The sequence below is a fragment of the Penicillium antarcticum genome (genome assembly GCF_028974205.1).
Source record: "Penicillium antarcticum strain IBT 31339 chromosome Unknown utg000009l_segment0_segment0, whole genome shotgun sequence".
In the NCBI taxonomy this organism is placed as follows: domain Eukaryota; kingdom Fungi; phylum Ascomycota; class Eurotiomycetes; order Eurotiales; family Aspergillaceae; genus Penicillium; species Penicillium antarcticum.
The window spans coordinates 659699-678008 of record NW_026695307.1 but is presented as its reverse complement, the minus strand read 5'-3'; the positions used below and the strand labels follow the sequence as shown (position 1 = coordinate 678008).

The following is an 18310-nucleotide window of genomic DNA, read 5'->3' as shown; positions in this document are numbered from 1 at the left end:
GGGCTATTTCGTACGGTGGGGTTGGTGCAATGCGACCCAAAGACACAAACTGAGACAATGCTGATTTTTCTACAGTTGTATGCTTTAAGCAGATATCATTATCCATTATACCTCATGGATGACCTTCAATCTAGCGCAAGATGGGCGAATCGTGTGCTGCGCCCTCTGACCTCCATCTGTCGTCGAATCGAAAAGCACCAACGCATGCTATCCGTGATCGCATCCGAGTCGAGGAAACAACAAACAGCGCAAAAACAAGCTGCAGTGGATACAGAGAAACAAGAGGATCGCGTGGACAACCTTTCAACTTCCGACGCAGACGACAATGACCCGGTCTGGATTCCAGGGAGGCTCGAACGGCGCCGCGCGAGACACAAATATTCAAACAGAGGCGAGGAAAACAACGGAAGGAGGCGAAACAGACTATCGCTGCAAAGTCCTGAAGCACCGCGGACCCTGCCCGGCTGCATCGAGATCGCGACACCGCAAATTACAGGGAGACGATGGCAGATGCCCCCGAGCGCGCAGTCGCAACGCTCAATCGACAGACCTAGCTTTGTCCCTCAGCCTGCGCAGCAGCAAGCATTTCGTGAATTGTACTCGTTGCACAAGAGCCCTTGGCAGGAACTGCTTGATGAATCTGGCGACCCGACCTTTGCTGGCATAGCCCACAATCTCGACCGTGTTTTCCAGAACTTCCTTTTCAATACTCGAATCTCCAAGACCGAGGCAAATCCCCTGGCCAAAAAGGAGGTCACTCGCGGAGCTCGGTCTTTAATGTCGATGCTTGCGCGACGCCTGCCTGTGTTCATTGCGACTGAACAAAAAACACAAGATGATCTTGACGAAGATGGAGACGAAGATATGTGCGATGCATACTTTACAGAATTAGAAACATTTTATGCACCTCACGGTTCTGGCTGGAAGCCGCTCCGTGAGGCTACTCGCGCGCAGGGTATCCATTTGATTGCTTCGATGATACGGAATCATTGGGTGTCAGATGGAATTGCTTGTGCATTGATTGAAAAGTGTCAATCTTGCGCTCCCGATGCTTGTCAATCGCTACTTTCTACGTTGCTGTCCACCCGCACTTCTTATCCACACCCGACTGCCTTGAAGTCTCCGGACCAGCCCAGTCCTTCTGGAGACGCGGTTCGATTGTTACGCAGATATGCACACCATGGGGTTGCTCCTCCATCTTACATCTTCGATGAACTTGCAAAGCTTGTTTCAAGGGGCATATTGCCCCCTGAATGGATGGCGACCAAGCAATGGACTGTCTGGGTGACACGAGCGACGATATCGTTTTCGAAACAAGATGATGACTATGTTGCAGCTTCCAGACTTATAGAAGCCGTGATTCTCTCAGCGAGTGATGTGCGCCACGCTACTGCTGTACATTCTTCTTTGAAGGCCCCAACGGGACCCAAAGCCAAGAGTGCCCGTTCTCGTGATACCAGGGCTTCTTCTATAGGGCCATGGCAAAATCCGCATCTTCCGCAAAGCTGCCCCCTGCAGGTTGAAGATGCGCTTAGCAACCATGTCATAAGTCTCATGGCAGCGATGTGTGGTATGCATATGTCACGGTCTCGTGCCAGCGATAACAGTGAACGCTCCAATGGAACAAAGGCAGGCCATCTTATCAGCTATATCATGCTTGCTCTACAGCGAGACATGGACTTGAACCCACTATGTCAGCGACCAAATCTTACACCACATCAACTACTACGGCGCGGCTGTATCTTACTTGGCACCAGCATTGCACAGTGTAATGACGCACTTTTGTCTGACGATACTACTTACAAGATACCCTCAACAACTAGTGTTGATGAATGTGCGCGATCCATTGCATCTCGCACAGACATGATTAAAGAAATGGCATTATTTGTGCGACAGGCATTCCGTGGTCTCAAGACTGGCACAGAAACCGAGCGTGACCCTGTGAGCGAAGATGTACGTCGCATGATTGACCAACTGTCCCGCCTGGCGGATACACCAGGCCTGTCTTCTTTGCTTGGACAAGTTGCTGCAGAATCTGCCATGATATTTGCAGAGGCCACAGATGATCCAGAAGACCTTGTTTGGGCGATCGAGGCTCAAGAGACAGTTGTCAAAATCCAAACCCAGAAGGAACCCAAACCCGAGGAAGACTCTGAACAAGACTCTGAGCTTGAGGAGCTTGCACAAAGCAAGAGTTTGTTCCGCTGGGAAGAAAGTATAGGCGAGTGGGTGGCACGTACGCCAACCAGCAAGCCCAAGCCTAGGCCCATTCTAGTTCAAAAGTCCTCAAGGCCCTTTGCGCGGATGCTCTCAAGCCCAGGACCATGCATTCCTGGCACCGACGACAGTAGCTCGTCTGCCGATGATAGCTTGGAAGACTCTATCTCAAGTGTGATCTCATCGCCTTCATCGGTGGCCGTCCCTCTTCCTGTAGCCCCCAAGCGAACATTCGAAGACACGGATTCCGTGCAGTTTCCGCCTAGGAAGCGTCAGCGACCCACCCCAGTTATTGTGTTTGAGAATGAGAAGAGCAGTGCCCAAAGACGCTCGCCTTCGCCTAATAGATACAACTCCACCGTGGAACCTGTCTCCCGCCGTGAGGCCCTACGAGAAAGGCGCAACGTCAACATGCGAATGTCCCCTGCAAAGCAAGGCAACAAAGTCGAAGTTGTGGTTGTCAACAACCGAGAAACTCGCACACGACAGGATACAACCCGGCCCGCATTGGAGCGGGGTGAGAGACAAATCCATCGCACAATGCAGAGACAAAGGCCTGCGCGCTCTCCCAGTCCATCCCCAGCCATGCCCAAAATTGGTGGGAGGCGCATCTCCCAATTTGTTATCCCCTGGTCTCAGGAAGAGGAAAGTGATGATGAGCTCAGTTTCCTGTGAGCGGGGCCGCCTGGGCTTTCTAAAATCATTCTAGTGGGACCCGTTGTAGATTACCTCGCCGGGAAGAGAGGTCAGTGAACCTCCAAGCTTGTCGTTGTGCCATGGTTGTGGCGTCTATCACATTTCATTTTGCGAATGGACCCTTTCTTAAAATTGGAGCGGTTGGATTTCCACTTGGCCGAGATGGTCCGACTATGAACGCGATCTTGGTTCATTTCATATGAAGGGAACGGTGGATATGATCTTTTTTTGTCCTTTTTTTTTTGGCAAACCGGCGTTTTGGCCCTTTGTTCTTTTGATACCCTTGGCCGGTCTAAATTGGAGTCTTTATCTCTTCCATTTTTCTTCTAGATCTTGCATTCTCCCTTCACTTTCTCGAGATTTTGATCAGCGGTGTATGTCAAGACTACGACCTGGCTCTGGATCTAGGCCACGGCGTCAGCAATTCTCCGCTCTGAATCCTCGGACAAACAACTCAAAGCCAACACCAATCTATCTGGCACTCAGATAAGACACCATGTAGCAAAATGGAAGGAGGCCGGCGCCAACGCGGGGGAATGACCGTAGATATAGGCCTGCAGCGTGCAGTTAACCTATGAAACATCGGATGATTACTTTCCACCATTCGGGCACCAAGCCACTTTGACAGGGCTGGCAATAAGTTTGTGGTCGTTTGTTGAGCAAAGCGGAGACTTGACAGAGATTTCGGAAGGAGATTTCCCATTGTGGGAGATGAAGGTCTGATATAGATGAACTCCGCCGTGCCAAGACTCCCCCTGAGATAACCAGAGATCTCACATTTACAGTGTGGCTTGACCAGAGCGGAGCTTATGGCCGGCGTGTTTCACGAACCTCCTTTCGGTGAGATCTCCGCGAGTTTCCACCACCTCAGCCCAATACCAGCAGCACATTGGCCCCCGATCAAGCAAGGGCTCTAATTTCAAACAGCCAGTCGTGGGCCAAGGCCTGTCGCGGATCGACTGTTTAGCGCCTGTTGATTTCTCCTCAAACTCTGCTCACTGGTTGTTTCATCGCTGGCCAGTCACAGTCTCTATGGCCACTCCCGCCACTCGACGGCCGCTGCCTTGGACCTGTCGCATGTCGCATGTCCATCTTCTGCCAAATCTTGCGGAAGACGATCTGTAATCTAGCTGTCTGATTCGACCCATGGAATCGAGGGCATCGCTATGAAAATCCCTTGACACCCGTCAACCCTGGCGCCAAATCCCTCGGAATTAATCGAATTAATCAAAATGGAGAACAGAGATCGATAGCATGGCACACGGGCCAAAGCCCAGCCTTGCTTGGCCTCTACATATTAGTCCCCTTGTCTCATACTCTCCACTCTTGGGGGAAGAGAAGGTTTCTCTTGTTCCTATCTTCCTTTCTTCTTTTCTTCTTTGTGCTTTATTTTTACAATCGACATTGTTTCATTCTTCACTTTGCCTTTCTTTCTGAGACAATCGTCATTGTGTGACGAAGTTCCATCTTTAGCCCTTTGCAGTGACTGGCTCACCAGCATTCCTTTCGTTGCCAGCCGACAACAGCCTTTTTAAGACATCTCCCCTGCTCAGTCCTTTCGTCCGATCTTCTCTGAGCACAGGTTATTCGAGAAACTACCGACAATCACCATTTCTATGCTGTTTTCTTTGTTTTCTATACGTTAGATATAGGCAGGCCCTGCAACCCGACTCCAGCCACCCAACGCATATCGAGTCTAGGATTCTTCACCCTTGCCATTTTTATCTACGTTGCCAAACAACTGGGATTGTTTCGACTGCTGTGTTACTTCTCAACAATATCGACCGAGCAAAGCCAACGTTGGCTTTGGTCCCGATATAACCACCCCCTTTCACTCTTTTGATAGCGAGCAGGACTCGCTGAAGAACTATTCAGGTCATCCCTGACTTTGGAACCTGCAGCATCTTAGTGGGGCACCATGCAGCTCATTATTGTCGCCATGTTCCTGGCTGGACTGACCAGCGCAATGGACATCGAGAAGCGTCACGCCAAGAGCTCTTCGGAGATGTACTATGAGGCCGTCAACGACGACTTGGCTCGCTATACAATCCTCGCACTCGGCTGTGCCGCTACCGCATACTATGTATGGCACCTTTGGTTCCGCTTCTCGGCCCATCTGCGCCGTCTGGCCAGCTTCAGCGATGATAGACAACGGTACTTCGTGTCTGCTCACGGTACCTTCTCCTGGGTTAAGGAGCACATCATCTACGCAGCACTGTTCCGTACCCGCCACAACCAGGAAATGCAGCTCTCCTCGGCTATCAACATGGGTACCCTGCCCAGTCGTTTCCATGCATTCCTTGTCACCGGTATTGTCGCCATGAACGTCGCACTTTGCTGCGTTACCACCCCTTATGGCTCAGAGGAAGACACCGTTGCCGGTGTCGTGCGTAACCGTACCGGTACTATGGCCACCATTAACATGATTCCTCTGATCATCATGGCAGGCCGTAACAACCCTCTGATTGCTATGCTCCACGTGCCCTTTGACACATGGAATCTGCTGCACAGATGGCTCGGCCGCATAGTAGTCCTGGAGGCTCTCGCCCATGTCTTCGCCTGGGCAATCCCCAAGGGTCAAGAGAAGGGCTGGAAAGTCGTCGCTATGGCCATTACCGGAAGCAGCTTCTTGTTCACCGGCCTGGTAGCAGCCATCGCCTTTGCCGCTCTCTTGGTGCACTCGCCCTCGCCCATCCGCCACGCCTTCTACGAGACATTTCTGCACCTCCACTTCGCCATCGCAGCCGTCTCCATCGGCTTCCTCTGGGTTCACCTGAACGGTCTCGCCGCGCAGACCTACCTCCTTGCAGCCGTCATCCTCTGGGCCCTAGAGCGCGCTACCCGCCTGCTCATCATCCTCTACCGAAACATCGGCCGCGAATCAACAACCGCAACCATCGAGGCCATGCCCGGCGACGCAATGCGCATCACCCTGCGCGTAGCCCGCCCCTGGACCTTCCGCCCAGGCCAGCACATCTACCTCTACATTCCTTCAGTGGGATGGTGGACCTCGCACCCCTTCTCCGTCGGCTGGAGCGACACAGAAGACAACATGTTGGACGAAAAGTCCCTCCCACTTAACCGCCAAGACATCCTCAACGCGCCCCACAAAGAAACAATCTCCCTCCTCGTCCGTCGCCGCACAGGAATGACAGACAAGCTCTTCCAGCGCGCCACAAACTCAATGGGCACACCCCTGACAGTCCGCGCCTTCGCCGAAGGCCCATACGGAAATATCCACACTATGGATTCCTACGGTACAGTCATGCTCTTCGCCGGCGGCGTAGGCATAACCCACCACGTCCCCTTCGTCCGCCACCTCGTCGCCGGCTTCGCGGAGGGAACTGTTGCCGCGCGCCGCGTCACCCTCGTCTGGATCATCCAGTCGCCTGAACACCTGGAGTGGATCAGGCCTTGGATGACGAAGATCCTGGCTATGGATCGGCGTCGGGAAGTCCTGCGTATTATGCTGTTCGTTACCAGACCGCGTAACACGAAGGAGATTCAAAGCCCTTCTGCTACTGTGCAGATGTTCCCTGGTCGTCCTAATATTGACACGCTTATTGGGATGGAGGTTGAGAATCAGGTTGGCGCTATGGGTGTGCTTGTGTGTGGTAATGGTGGGTTGAGTGATGATGTGAGGAAGGTTTGTCGGAGACGACAGGCTAAGTCCAATGTTGATTATGTCGAGGAGAGTTTCACTTGGTAAATATGGATTTGGAATTGCGTGTATGAGCGTGTTGGAGAGGTCGCTGTCCTTTGTTTTTGTGTTCCTTTTTTCCGGGTCGACATCCGCTTGATCTATATACTGCGGCTTTGTCTAGTATATAGTACTTTGTTCCTTTTGTTTCTGCTCTGCAGCTGACCTTCATTGTATACTTTTTGGTTTTTTCTCTCTCTTCTTTTGGCGGCGACCTATACTGCCTTTCGGGCAGTATCTTCGGTGCACATAGGGGGTTGCACATATCTTGCTGCAAATATAAGATACATGATGGTTCAAAAGTTTCTGTTTATCGTAGTATTCTGATAGAGTAGGATTACATTCAGAGTGGTCCATGAGCCAGCAGAATAATTATTCGGATAAAATTATAGAATGTGCGAAGAAACAATCAACCAACTCATAAAGCCATCATATAAGTCCCATTCAAAATAAACCATGCATCCAGACCGCTAAACACTGACATCACCCTCTTTAACAGCAACACCCATAGCCTCAGCATCAGTCTGGTAAGCCTTAAACTTCCTCGCAGGAACCTCATTAACAAACATCTCATCAAGCTCAGCATAAGTCCGACTAGCAGTCTCAGGCTGACAAAACCACAAATAAACAAGAGAAATCACACAAAGACCCCCGAAAATGAAAGTTACCTTGGCACCTAGATTCGCCTGATCAGGATTGAAAAGATACGGCAGAACAAACGACGGACGACCACATCGTATAAAGCGCATTCTGCAACGCTAATCCAATAGCAATAGTCTTAATCCGCAGTCTGGAAGTCGATACTTCAGCTAGGATGGTATATCCCGCCGATCCAATGGTCATATTGTACCACCAGCAGTAAACCAGAATCAAGGCCACCGTGCCCTTGATTGCGCCGCCGGAGTTCGGATTTGAGGCTTCGGCTCCGACGACTGCTAGTCCGCCGGTTAACATCAGAATGACGGTTAATACGCCCAGGCCGTAGATCATTATGTTTCGACGGCCCAGTCTGTCGATTAGAAAGTAGGACATGACATTGCCGACGAGTGAGCAGACCTGCTGCGCGATCTGGAGTCTGAAACTCATTTCTGTGCTGTAACCTGCCAGCTGGATATAGTATGTTGAGTAACCAGCTGCGAAAATGACGCCGGATAAGGCCTGAATGCTCAGCGGGAGGATGGAGATGATGGTTCGACGCAAGTTTGAGCGCCGGAAACACTCCAGGTAGGTGACGCCTTCTGTTTCACGCTTGATATCTTCGAGAGTCACTTTGATGTTGGCGAGCGTTTTGGCTCCCTCATCTTCGCTGTAGCCTAGTTTTCGGAGACTCTTGAGGGCTTTAGTGTCCCAGTTCTTTGATACCAGCCACCAGGGCGACTCGGGCATGAACGCTATGAAAGCAAGCGCTAGTGCGGCGTAGCCGTACTGGGCTACGAAGACGGCGCGGTAGGCCCAGCGATTTGTATATGTCCCGGTTGTGTTTGTGATCAGGGCGACAACAAAGGGACCGATGCAGTATGCCAGAGCTGAGAGGCAGGTGAGAGTACCGCGGAGGGCAAGAGGAGAGATCTATAGAATCGATAAGTACAAACATCAAAGAGATGCCAGTGAAAGGAGAAACAAACCTCTCCAATATAAGTAATAGGAACAGAAGCGAGCGCCCCCAACGCAAATCCATTAAGAAACTTCCCCCCAAAGAACATCTCATTGGTAGTCGCAACAAACTCCAACGTAACAGCAGCAACCGTAATGAGAAGCGACACTCCAATCGTCAGTTTGCGCCCAATAGCATCCGCAATCTGACCAGAACACAGCGCCCCAACTACCGCCGACGCCACTGGCGCGCCATTGAACGCAGACTGCCACTTCGCCTCGAGAACCCAGTCGCCTTCATAGAAATGCCCGAAATCTTTGCGGAATTTGGGGATTCCGGTTACGTTGCCTGAGGCTTGGTTCTCGAAACTGACTAGCAGGATGCACCATACGGCGTAGACGCACAGGCAAAGGTCCAGGGGTATTTTTTTAGGCTTTGCCATTTTCCTAGTCCGTGGTCTTCTTGGTTGGATAGGTGGCCGAGGTGTTGGTTGTCGGCGTGCTCGACTTGGTCGGTGCTGGGCTTTTCCATGGTTGTTGTATGTAGAATCAAGGGGTACAGATGAGGTGAGGGTAGAGAAGGATGAGCTCCAGAAAAGGGAGCTGAGATATTGATCACCGATGATCAAAATACAAGGCGATGGTGGTACATTTATTCTTTTTGGTAAGTATATAATTACCCCGAAATGCGAGTTTACAAGTCCAAAAAGCAAGAATAGAGATTTCCGCCACGCGGTTAACGCATCTAAATCTGGATTCTCGTATTTGTATTAGCTTCTGGGATATGTGGGATCATGTGGGAGCATGGCCTGACTGGGAATCAATGCCGAGTAATAGAGAGGCAAAGACGTGGGGAAACCCCTTACCCCGGATTCTCGCGTTGTATCTCTTCCGAAGTTTTGCCGCTGCGAGGGAAATGTGTAGCACTGGGCTGAATATGGTTTAGACGGATCTGTCGGAAGGCAGGTGGTGTCCTTTATGGCTTTGTGTAGGTCATTTTACTCTGGGTATCCAATGACAGTAGTTTTGCGTATAGTGCTTGATATGAATAGGGTGACAGAATGTGTCAAATGCTGGGAGGGCCTCTTCTACTGAGTGTAGATGTTAGTATGGGATATCACTGGTTTCACCCTATTTGCTTAATGAAAGCGCATATGTCTAGTTTCGTACCAGTTTACATACATGGCGAACTTTGTATGGAGGACATCTACAAAGATTCCTCGTGTGGTAATAGTGGAGAACTCCTCATAACGTATGGGAAGTCAATTTACTCCTTATAGCTTGGACGTCTATTTCTGCCCTCCGAAAGCCTCCTCCATGTAGACAGCAAAAGCCTCAAGCCTCAAGTCAATGTGAACTTCCCTATTGGAATGTACGAAGGACTCAATACAGGTAATGTCTACATTCTCTAACAGCTCTCATTCTTGTGCTGCAGCTTTGTCTGACGCTAATTCCATTTTGAACAGGAAAACTTCTTGTCGAAGTCAGTGCTGAGCGAAAATCAAGCTCTTCAGAACGATCAGCTTGGTCAGGCTTCATTTGCTAGGATATAGAGATGGGATGGGTACCAGGCACTGGGGCTCTGTATGGAATAGAGATCCTGCTTGTTGATGATCATGGATCAAGAACAGAGGCTAAGTAATTGGTCTGAAATCCGTATGTGTAAACCTTCACAGCTCATAAGAGCGGGTCGTAGCAGACACAGTAACCTTCCCAATAACATCTTGCACAGACCGTCCGATAGTGATTTCATATTCACCTTGCTTCAGTTGCCATTTCTTGGTACTTTCACTGAAATGAGCCAGCTGCCGAGTATTAAATCTGATTGTAGCAGTCTTGCTCTCCTGAGGAGTAAGCTGAACCTTGGCAAATCCAACCAACTCTTTGACTGGGTCCTCACTCGACGCAACCTTAGCTCCAGCGTAGACCTGAACAACATCTGCACCAGCCCGCGAACCAGTGTTGGTAACATTGATTGTAATCTTGAACTCTTCGGTATCATCAGAGACTGTTACTATCGGGTTCCCATGGGTAAACGTAGTGTACGAAAGACCATAGCCGAATGGGAAGAGGACCTGGGAACGATGTTCCTCGGACCGATCATAGTGTCTGTATCCGATGAAGATCCCCTCTTCGTATGTAACATGTAGTTGTCCGTCGATGTATTCGCCGGGGAAATTGCCATGAGCAGGAGCATCTTCAAGTCTGCGAGGGAAGGAGACAGGGAGACGACCAGATGGGTTGACTGCTCCGGTGAGAACGTCTGCAATGGCGTTGCCGGCTTCTTGGCCGGGGAACCAGGCTTGCACGACTGCCTTGACATCGTCAAGCCAGGGCATGCTAACGGCTACACCGGTGCAGTTGACCACGATTGTGTTGGAATTTACGGCACTCACGGCCGTCACAAGACGGTCCTGAGATCCGTTGCTGGGGAGGCTGAAGCTAATTTGGTCCTGACCTTCTGTTTCCCAGTCTGCTGTGTGGCCGGTGAAGACTATTGCAAGGTCGGAGCGCTTTGCAACTTCTACGGCTTCCGAGAGGAGATCCTTGTTGTGTTCTTCTTCGGTCGTGAAGCCGAATCTGAAACCGAGATATCCATCCAGCAGTGCGATACCGCCGCTCTTGGAAGGCTTCAGAGTGATGATCTCTAGGGCGTATGTCTTCCCGGCTTCAAAGTCCCACTGGACCTCGGGCTCCTTGACTCCACCCAGCAAGAATGCCATTGAGTCAGGGCAGTTTTCTTTCTGTTCATATACTGTCTTGCCATCGATAAGAATCTTGGAGCGCCCTAATCCTGACATGCCAAGGTAATGACGACCGCTTTCCGTTGGGGTGAAGCGACCCGTCGCTTTGATACTTCCCCAAGTCTCCTTGACAAAGATTGGCATGTATGTCGGCACATCAGAGTGCTTTAAAGAAGATGGTCTGCCTGTGGGCTCCTCACTGAGGAAGAAGTCCAAGGTCCATCCAGGCTGGCCGTCACGGTCTACAACCATCTTGTCCATCACTGGCAATTGGCGAAATGTGTGGGCACCCTGGGCATATTCAAATTCAACAGCATCGCCGAGTGCAGCACGGAGACCCTCCTCAGGTGTAACACGGTAGTGAGCATTGACAGATGCACTACCCCCACCGTGGATCAAACCATCTTTGGCAAAGCCCAACAGAGCAACCTTTTTGTTGGAAAGCTGCTCCTTGTTCAAAGGAAGAATCTCATTGTCATTCTTGAGAAGAACCAAACCTTGGCTGCCGACTGAGCGGATCAGTTTCTGGTGGTCTGGCTTGTTAATGGCCTTTTCCTCTGGAATAGTAGGATCCTCGAAACAACGAAGCTTGGCCACGAACTCGAGAACGTTGCGAGCACGGTCCCTGATTGTCTTCTCTGAGACTCTACCGGCCTTGATTTCCCCAAGAACAGCTTCGGCTGTTCGCCACTTGCTCGGGCCGGGCATTTCAAGGTCGAGACCAGCCTCTAGGGACCCGGAAGTCGAGTTCGTGCCACCCCAATCACTCATAACAAGACCGTTCCATCCCCACTGACCGCGAAGGACATCTTTGAGAAGGAAACTGCTTGAATCTGCATGTTGGCCATTGAGAATATTATATGAAGTCATGACTGCCATTGGATTGGCTTCTTTAATGGCAATCTCAAATGGCTTGAGATAGATTTCTCGAAGGGCTCTTTCAGCAACGTTAGCATCAACTGTGAAACGACAGGTTTCCTGTTCGTTCACAGCAAAGTGCTTGATCGTCGCAGCAACACCTTTCTCTTGCAGGCCGTTGATGTATTGCGCGGCCATTTTACCGGCAAGCAACGGATCCTCGGAGAAGGACTCAAAATTGCGACCACCGAGAGGATGGCGATGTGGGCAGACTGTTGGAGCCAGGCTGGATGATTCATTAGTATGGGACTAATTAATTCTAGTTCGGAACCCTCACAGTGCACGTGCTCCCTTGGATTGAGTCTCCTCTGCGAGGGCATTTCCGATGTTCCTAGAGGCTTCCACGTCCCATGTTGCTGCTAAGAGACAAGATGCCGGGAAACAAGCAGCTGCTGGGCCGCCCTTGAAGGTCGCACCTCGGGCGCCATTGGGACCATCGGATACCTGGAAGGTATCAGTCAGTGTGCTATTTGAGAGTGAGGATTCTCTACTGTACCTTCACTGAGGGGATGCCCTTCTCCGGCATGTCCACTGTCTCCCAGAAGTTCTTTCCAGCTAAAAGGGAGACCTTCTCTTTCAACGTGAGCTGGTCTAGAACAGCGTCAATGTCAGGCGTCGCAGCGTGAGAACCCATGGCTTCGACTTTGAGGTGAATAAAGAGGACAATGAACGGGCAGAGAACAGATCAGGGCGTAATAAAGATTCATCCGCCCCTCAGCCCTGTCAGGAGGAGTTCATCGGCTCTTTCATGTGGAGAAACATGTCTATCATTTGCTAAGATCCGAAACAAGTATGTAGTAGCGCAAGACATGACAGCATTGCGGGATGGGCGGGAAGTCGTGGCAAACAGGTGTTATCCGAAGTTAAGCCGGTTGCCTCCGGCTAAACCTCGGACTCTCTAGACACCTCCTCAAGACATCTTGGCCTCAAGCCACAAAGTCGGAAATGGATATCACGCGGAGTTGCAAGGTTGCTGATATCGGGTGTATTCAGCCCGAACACTCCACCCCGCATTTGCGGCGTACAGGTACATGTAGTACGTTCTGATTCACACACTTCTTCGCCTCGCTTTGACATATCAAATCTGGGGATTATGATGCAATGTCGTCACCTTCTATAACATCGCTTTCTTTTGGACAACACCAGACTGGCTTCGGGATCGGAGAGTCCCAGCCTCGCCTGTCATGGCGATTCACAACAAATGAACAGACATGCCAGGACTGGGAACAGACGGCATATGACATTGAAATCGCCCAACATTTCTCCTTAGCACCGGAAACACATCATGTCAAAAGCCCCAGCTCAGTCCTTGTACCCTGGCCAAGTCAGCCCCTCAAGTCTCGGGACATCGCCCACGCCCGGGTTCGTGCATATGGTGGACCAAACTCAGCTCCCACCGAGTGGTCAAACTGGAATACTGTTGAATGCGGCTTGCTACATCGGGAGGATTGGACTGCACACGCTATCACCCGGAATGTAAAGCAGCCCGAAGGCCCATTGCGACCTATCCGCTTTCGAAAGACTTTCACTGTCCCTTTCGCGAAGTTGCAGCAAGCTCGTCTTTATATTACCAGTCTGGGGGTGTTCCAGGCATATATCAACGGTGTACCTGTTGGTGATCATTGTATGGCCCCTGGTTGGACTAGCTACCACCATCGACTCAACTATGAGGTTTTCGATGTTGCTTCGCTTTTGCATGAGAATGAATCAGACACGATTGCTGTCGAGGTTGCTGAAGGCTGGTATGCCACTCGATTGGGTTTTCATGGTGGACGGCGGTTCATCTATGGGGATGAAATGGCTCTGATTGCCCAGCTGGAAATTCAATCTGAGAACGGTGATCAATTTACCATCGCATCTGACTCGACTTGGAAAAGTCACAACTCTGCAATTGTTAGCAGTGAGATTTACGATGGCGAGGTTTATGATGCGATTGACGAGCAAGATGGCTGGCACAGTCAGACCTTCGCATTGGAATCGACTTGGGATACAACTCGAGAGTTGGTCTTCCCGAGTGCCGAGCTCGTGGCTCCGAATGCCCCTCCTCTGAGAGTTACTGAAGTTGTCAAGCCGATTCAGATAATTACAACACCATCTGGAAAGAAAATCGTCGACTTCGGGCAGAATTTGGTTGGTCGTGTCCGGATTTCTAAGCTCGCAGTTACCCGTGGTGCAAATGTCATTTTGACTCATGCGGAAGTTCTCGAATATGAAGAGCTAGGAACTCGTCCTCTTCGATTGACCAAATGCAGCGACAAGATCATTTCAGCAGGCGATGAAATCGATTGGGCCCCTCGGTTCTCATTCCATGGATTCCGCTATGTTCAAATCGACGGATGGAATCCTGATTCGAACAACATCGTCGCTGACGTTATGCATACGGATCTATCTCGGACTGGTTGGTTCAACTGCTCTCATGCTGTGATCAACAAGCTTCACCAAAATGCCACTTGGTCTATGCGTGGAAACTTCCTATCTATTCCAACTGATTGCCCATAAAGAGACGAGCGTCTAGGTTGGACTGGGGACATCCAGGTTTTTGCCCCTTCTGCCAGCTTCCTCTATAATACATCGGGCATGCTTGGCGATTGGCTTAAAGATCTATCAGCCGAGCAACTTCAAAACCCAAATGCAATTCCTCCATTCGTCATTCCAAATGTCATTCCTGAAGAGGCGTGGCCTTCCTTCCCACAAGCAATTTGGGATGATGTGACAATTCTACTCCCTTGGGCCTTATACCAAAACTACGGCGATATTGACCTCCTTCGAAGGCAGTACCCTAGCATGATCGGCTGGCTAGATCTAGGAGTCCAGCGCGGACCTGATCGTCTATGGGATGATACTCTATTCCAGCTCGGAGATTGGCTAGATCCTACCGCGCCACCAGATCAACCAGGCAACGCGCGAACAGATGGAACACTCGTCGCTGACGCCTACCTTGTGCATGTCACGAAGGTGATAGCTGAGATAAGTTCAATGATTGGCGAAGAGGCCAAGGCAAGTCGCTATGAAACAGAATATCGAAGCCTGAAATCGCGCTTCCAAACAAAATACGTTACCCCGGAGGGCTGGTTAGTCGGCGACACACAAACAGCTCTAAGTCTCGCCTTAGTATTCAATCTACTCGATGATCCAAAACAAGCATCAGCAGCAGGAACACGTCTAGCCCGCCTAGTCCGGAAATCGAAATTCCAGGTTTCAACCGGGTTCGCAGGGACACCGGTGATCACACACGCATTAACCAAAGCCGGATATCCTCAATTAGCATACCGCATGCTTCAAGAGAAGAGTTGTCCTTCGTGGATGTATCCAATTACCATGGGTGCTACTACTATCTGGGAACGGTGGGATAGCATGCTTCCTGATGGATCGATTAACCCTGGTGAAATGACGAGCTTTAACCATTATGCTCTTGGTTCAATTATTAACTGGCTTCATAAGACGGTTGCGGGCGTTAGTCCCCTTAAGCCTGGTTGGCGGCATATTCTCATTCAGCCTGTGCCTGGTGGCACTGTTACCTCTGCCGAGGCTATCTATGAGACTTCTTATGGGCGGTTGGAGTGTCGGTGGGAGGTTGATCAGGATGGTGAGTTCCATCTTGAGGTGCTTGTGCCGCCGAACTCGAGGGCAAAGGTTATTTTACCGAGCCAGACTGGAGAAGAAGAAGAAGAAGAAGAAGAAGAAGATGCTAAGTGGATTGGATCGGGAAACTATTCTTTCACCAAGCCGTTTGATAGTCAGGCTGGTTGGCCTCCAAAGGCACTGGTACCCCCAATGTTTGAACCTGAGGACAGCTTTGTTTAAGGAGTGATATATCAAAGTTTCCAAATCAGAAAATGCAGAGTATAATGTTTGCAGCCTTGTTTCTGAAAACTTTCCTTCAACCTAGAAATGTGCGTATAGAACTAGATCGACGGGCCTTGTTCCTAATTTGGACTAGTCGATATATGTAAGTATCATCATTGGTCAAATGCCAGATAATTATGGGCTATATCTATACGCGTATCTGTACTTCGATCTTCTAAAGACTAAAAAAAGGTTCTACTATGTTGATAAGGGGACGTATATTTTCTATAAAGCAACCAGATGTTCTCTAAAGGGTTATCTGGGCTCACAATCCTCAGTCTCATCGTCAGCGGCACACACGCACACCATCAACATGAACCAGCTCGTATCCCATGCCTACAAATTCTAGAACTATGCGCCCTCAATACCCGCAGCGGTAATTTGTGTGCTTATATTCATAGCTATGATGGGGCTTCACACATGGAAACTTTTCAGGGCGCGTACATGGTTCTGCATAGCATTTACCTTGGGAGGGTTGTGTAAGTTGACATTCTTCCCCATTGAATGTTGGCTATACCACAAGAATCAATCACTGATCTGATCCATATTCTAGTTCAAGTCGTTGGCAACATAGGCCGCTGCATTGCACACAATAACACAACAACAATGGGACCCTACATCCTCTCAAACATCTTCGTTCTCCTTGGTCCAACCCTTTTCGCCGCCACAATCTATATGACCCTCGGCCGACTAATCCACCGCGTTCATGGCGAGCATCTCTCCCCCATCCGCGTCTCACGTCTGACCAAAACATTCGTCTGGGGAGATGTCTTATCCTTCGCCGTCCAAGGCAATTCCTCATCGCTATCCGTACTGGGATATCCAAAGTGGGGAAATGTTCTCGTGATAGCCGGATTGGCAATCCAATTAGTCTCGTTCTCTTTTTTCTGGGTGACGGCCATTGTCTTTGCTAGACGGCTTCGACAATCGCCCACATCTGAGTGTCTCAAGCCTGGTGTTCCATGGAAGCAATCGCTGCATATGCTTTACGCTGTCAGTGCGTTGATCTTGACTCGGTCTGTCTTTCGTATTATTGAGTATGTGATGGGCAATGATGGGTATCCTCTGATGCATGAGTGTACACTTTATATTTTTGATAGTGTTCCTATGGCGAGTGTTATGGTGATCTTTTTTGTTTGGTACCCTGATCAATTGAGCTTGGATTTGAGTGTTGATAGGGGTATACCGCTTGCGCACAGTTATACCACTGTTTGAAATGTTTGAGGGGTTGATGCTTGCTGTGTTATTATTGTATCCATAAGTTAGGGAGTGCTTGCATTGTTTGTGCTTCAGTTCTGGTATTTACCACTTTTTGATTTCTTTTGCTGTCATACATATTATCATGCTGTATTTGAGTAATACTTATACCTGGCGTCTAGGTAGGAAAGAGAGAGGGAGTTGAAAGACACATCCCAGCGGTGAGTCCGTAGCTTAGCATCAATGGGCTGTAGATGTTGAGTCATTCTACCTCAGCTTTATCTTGCCTACAGTCAGGCAGTTCATGTCAAGGTTAATTTGGTCAAAGTGAAATTCGGACCTTACAATGTTGTCACTTGATTATACTACTATGGTCTACTCTAGACCTTGCTTTTGGCATCGTCCTTCATTCCCTGCTGGATCCAAGCCCTGGCATCAGCTGCATGCTTATCCATGGTAGCCTTATCCTTGATCAAATCCTTAATAGTGTGAGGGGAAGGAACATGACGGCCCTTCTCCATGGCAGGTCGCTGAACAATGCGCTCCTCCCAAGCCTTCACATGCGGGAACTCCTCAATATCAATACCAGCCCATCCAGCAGCAGCAATCCATCCCCAGTGCGTGATATCAGCAATCGAGATGTGATCACCAACAATAAAGCCAGACTTGGACTGAGCAAGGTGCTTATCCAATACGCCATACAGCCGGCGTGACTCGTTGACGTAGCGGGTTACACCATATTCAATGTGCTCCGGGGCATATCGTGAGAAATGGTTGGCTTGGCCTTGCATGGGACCCAGTCCTGCGTTCTGGAAGAACAGCCAGTTGTTCACTTCGTAGTATTCGCGTGTACCCTTGGGGTAGGAGATCTTGTGGTCTGGGTCATATTGCTCTGCCAGATACTGAAGGATGCTGCCAGACTCAAAGAGGTTGATCTGCTGGCCATCGCTGAAGGTGTCTGTCAATGCTGGGATGCGGCCGTTGGGGTTGATCTTGAGGAACCAGCTGCATGATTGTTAGGAATTATAGATGATTTTAATGTGACACTGCATACTCTTCCTTCTGGGTGTTCTTGGAGATATCGATCCTTTCGACCTTGTATGGCAAGCTGTGGGCATGTCAGTACTAGTTTCAAAACTGAGATGGAGCTACATACCCAAGCTCCTCCAGAGCCATGGAGATCTTGATCCCATTGGGGGTCTGGGCCGTATACAAAGTAATGTTTGGTGAGCTCATATTGACTGATGAATGAGGTTTAGGTTGGTGAAGTTCAGTGAAAAGAAAGCTTATGAGGGGTTTAAGTACAGCTCTCGGGCTCCCCACATCGCGGATTTATAAGCTCATGGAAACACCCCGAGATCCCGGAGCTTGTTGAATAATCAACTACTGCAAGTTTCTA

At 49.8% G+C, this 18310-nt stretch overlaps 7 protein-coding genes across 7 annotated transcripts; 4 read left to right on the top strand and 3 right to left on the bottom strand.

Moving 5' to 3' along the window:
- Nucleotides 1-114: 114 nt before the first annotated feature.
- On the top strand, nucleotides 115-2892 carry N7508_008615 (uncharacterized protein; the record flags this gene model as incomplete). Its single annotated transcript, XM_058466678.1, has 1 exon — nucleotides 115-2892. One exon carries the CDS (start codon nucleotides 115-117, stop codon nucleotides 2890-2892), a length of 2778 nt encoding a protein of 925 aa, XP_058314524.1.
- A 1939-nt stretch (nucleotides 2893-4831) lies between these two features.
- N7508_008614 (ferric reductase family protein) lies at nucleotides 4832-6622 on the top strand (the record flags this gene model as incomplete). Its single annotated transcript, XM_058466677.1, has 1 exon — nucleotides 4832-6622. The coding sequence occupies one exon, from the start codon at nucleotides 4832-4834 to the stop codon at nucleotides 6620-6622; it is 1791 nt and encodes a 596-aa protein (XP_058314523.1).
- Nucleotides 6623-7083: 461 nt separating this feature from the next.
- Nucleotides 7084-8738, bottom strand: N7508_008613 (uncharacterized protein; the record flags this gene model as incomplete). The annotated part of the gene is made up of 4 exons (XM_058466676.1): nucleotides 7084-7299; nucleotides 7334-8182; nucleotides 8206-8575; nucleotides 8599-8738. The coding sequence occupies 4 exons, from the start codon at nucleotides 8736-8738 to the stop codon at nucleotides 7084-7086; spliced, it is 1575 nt and encodes a 524-aa protein (XP_058314522.1).
- Nucleotides 8739-9876: 1138 nt separating this feature from the next.
- On the bottom strand, nucleotides 9877-12502 carry N7508_008612 (beta-glucosidase; the record flags this gene model as incomplete). The annotated part of the gene is made up of 3 exons (XM_058466675.1): nucleotides 9877-12094; nucleotides 12146-12312; nucleotides 12365-12502. 3 exons carry the CDS (start codon nucleotides 12500-12502, stop codon nucleotides 9877-9879), a joined length of 2523 nt encoding a protein of 840 aa, XP_058314521.1.
- Nucleotides 12503-12969: 467 nt separating this feature from the next.
- On the top strand, nucleotides 12970-15672 carry N7508_008611 (glycoside hydrolase family 78 protein; the record flags this gene model as incomplete). The annotated part of the gene is made up of 2 exons (XM_058466674.1): nucleotides 12970-14329; nucleotides 14384-15672. 2 exons carry the CDS (start codon nucleotides 12970-12972, stop codon nucleotides 15670-15672), a joined length of 2649 nt encoding a protein of 882 aa, XP_058314520.1.
- A 648-nt stretch (nucleotides 15673-16320) lies between these two features.
- Nucleotides 16321-16929, top strand: N7508_008610 (RTA1 domain-containing protein; the record flags this gene model as incomplete). The annotated part of the gene is made up of 1 exon (XM_058466673.1): nucleotides 16321-16929. The coding sequence occupies one exon, from the start codon at nucleotides 16321-16323 to the stop codon at nucleotides 16927-16929; it is 609 nt and encodes a 202-aa protein (XP_058314519.1).
- A 362-nt stretch (nucleotides 16930-17291) lies between these two features.
- Nucleotides 17292-18147, bottom strand: N7508_008609 (glutathione S-transferase family protein; the record flags this gene model as incomplete). Its single annotated transcript, XM_058466672.1, has 3 exons — nucleotides 17292-17916; nucleotides 17966-18019; nucleotides 18068-18147. 3 exons carry the CDS (start codon nucleotides 18145-18147, stop codon nucleotides 17292-17294), a joined length of 759 nt encoding a protein of 252 aa, XP_058314518.1.
- Between the last annotated feature and the right edge of the window lie 163 nt (nucleotides 18148-18310).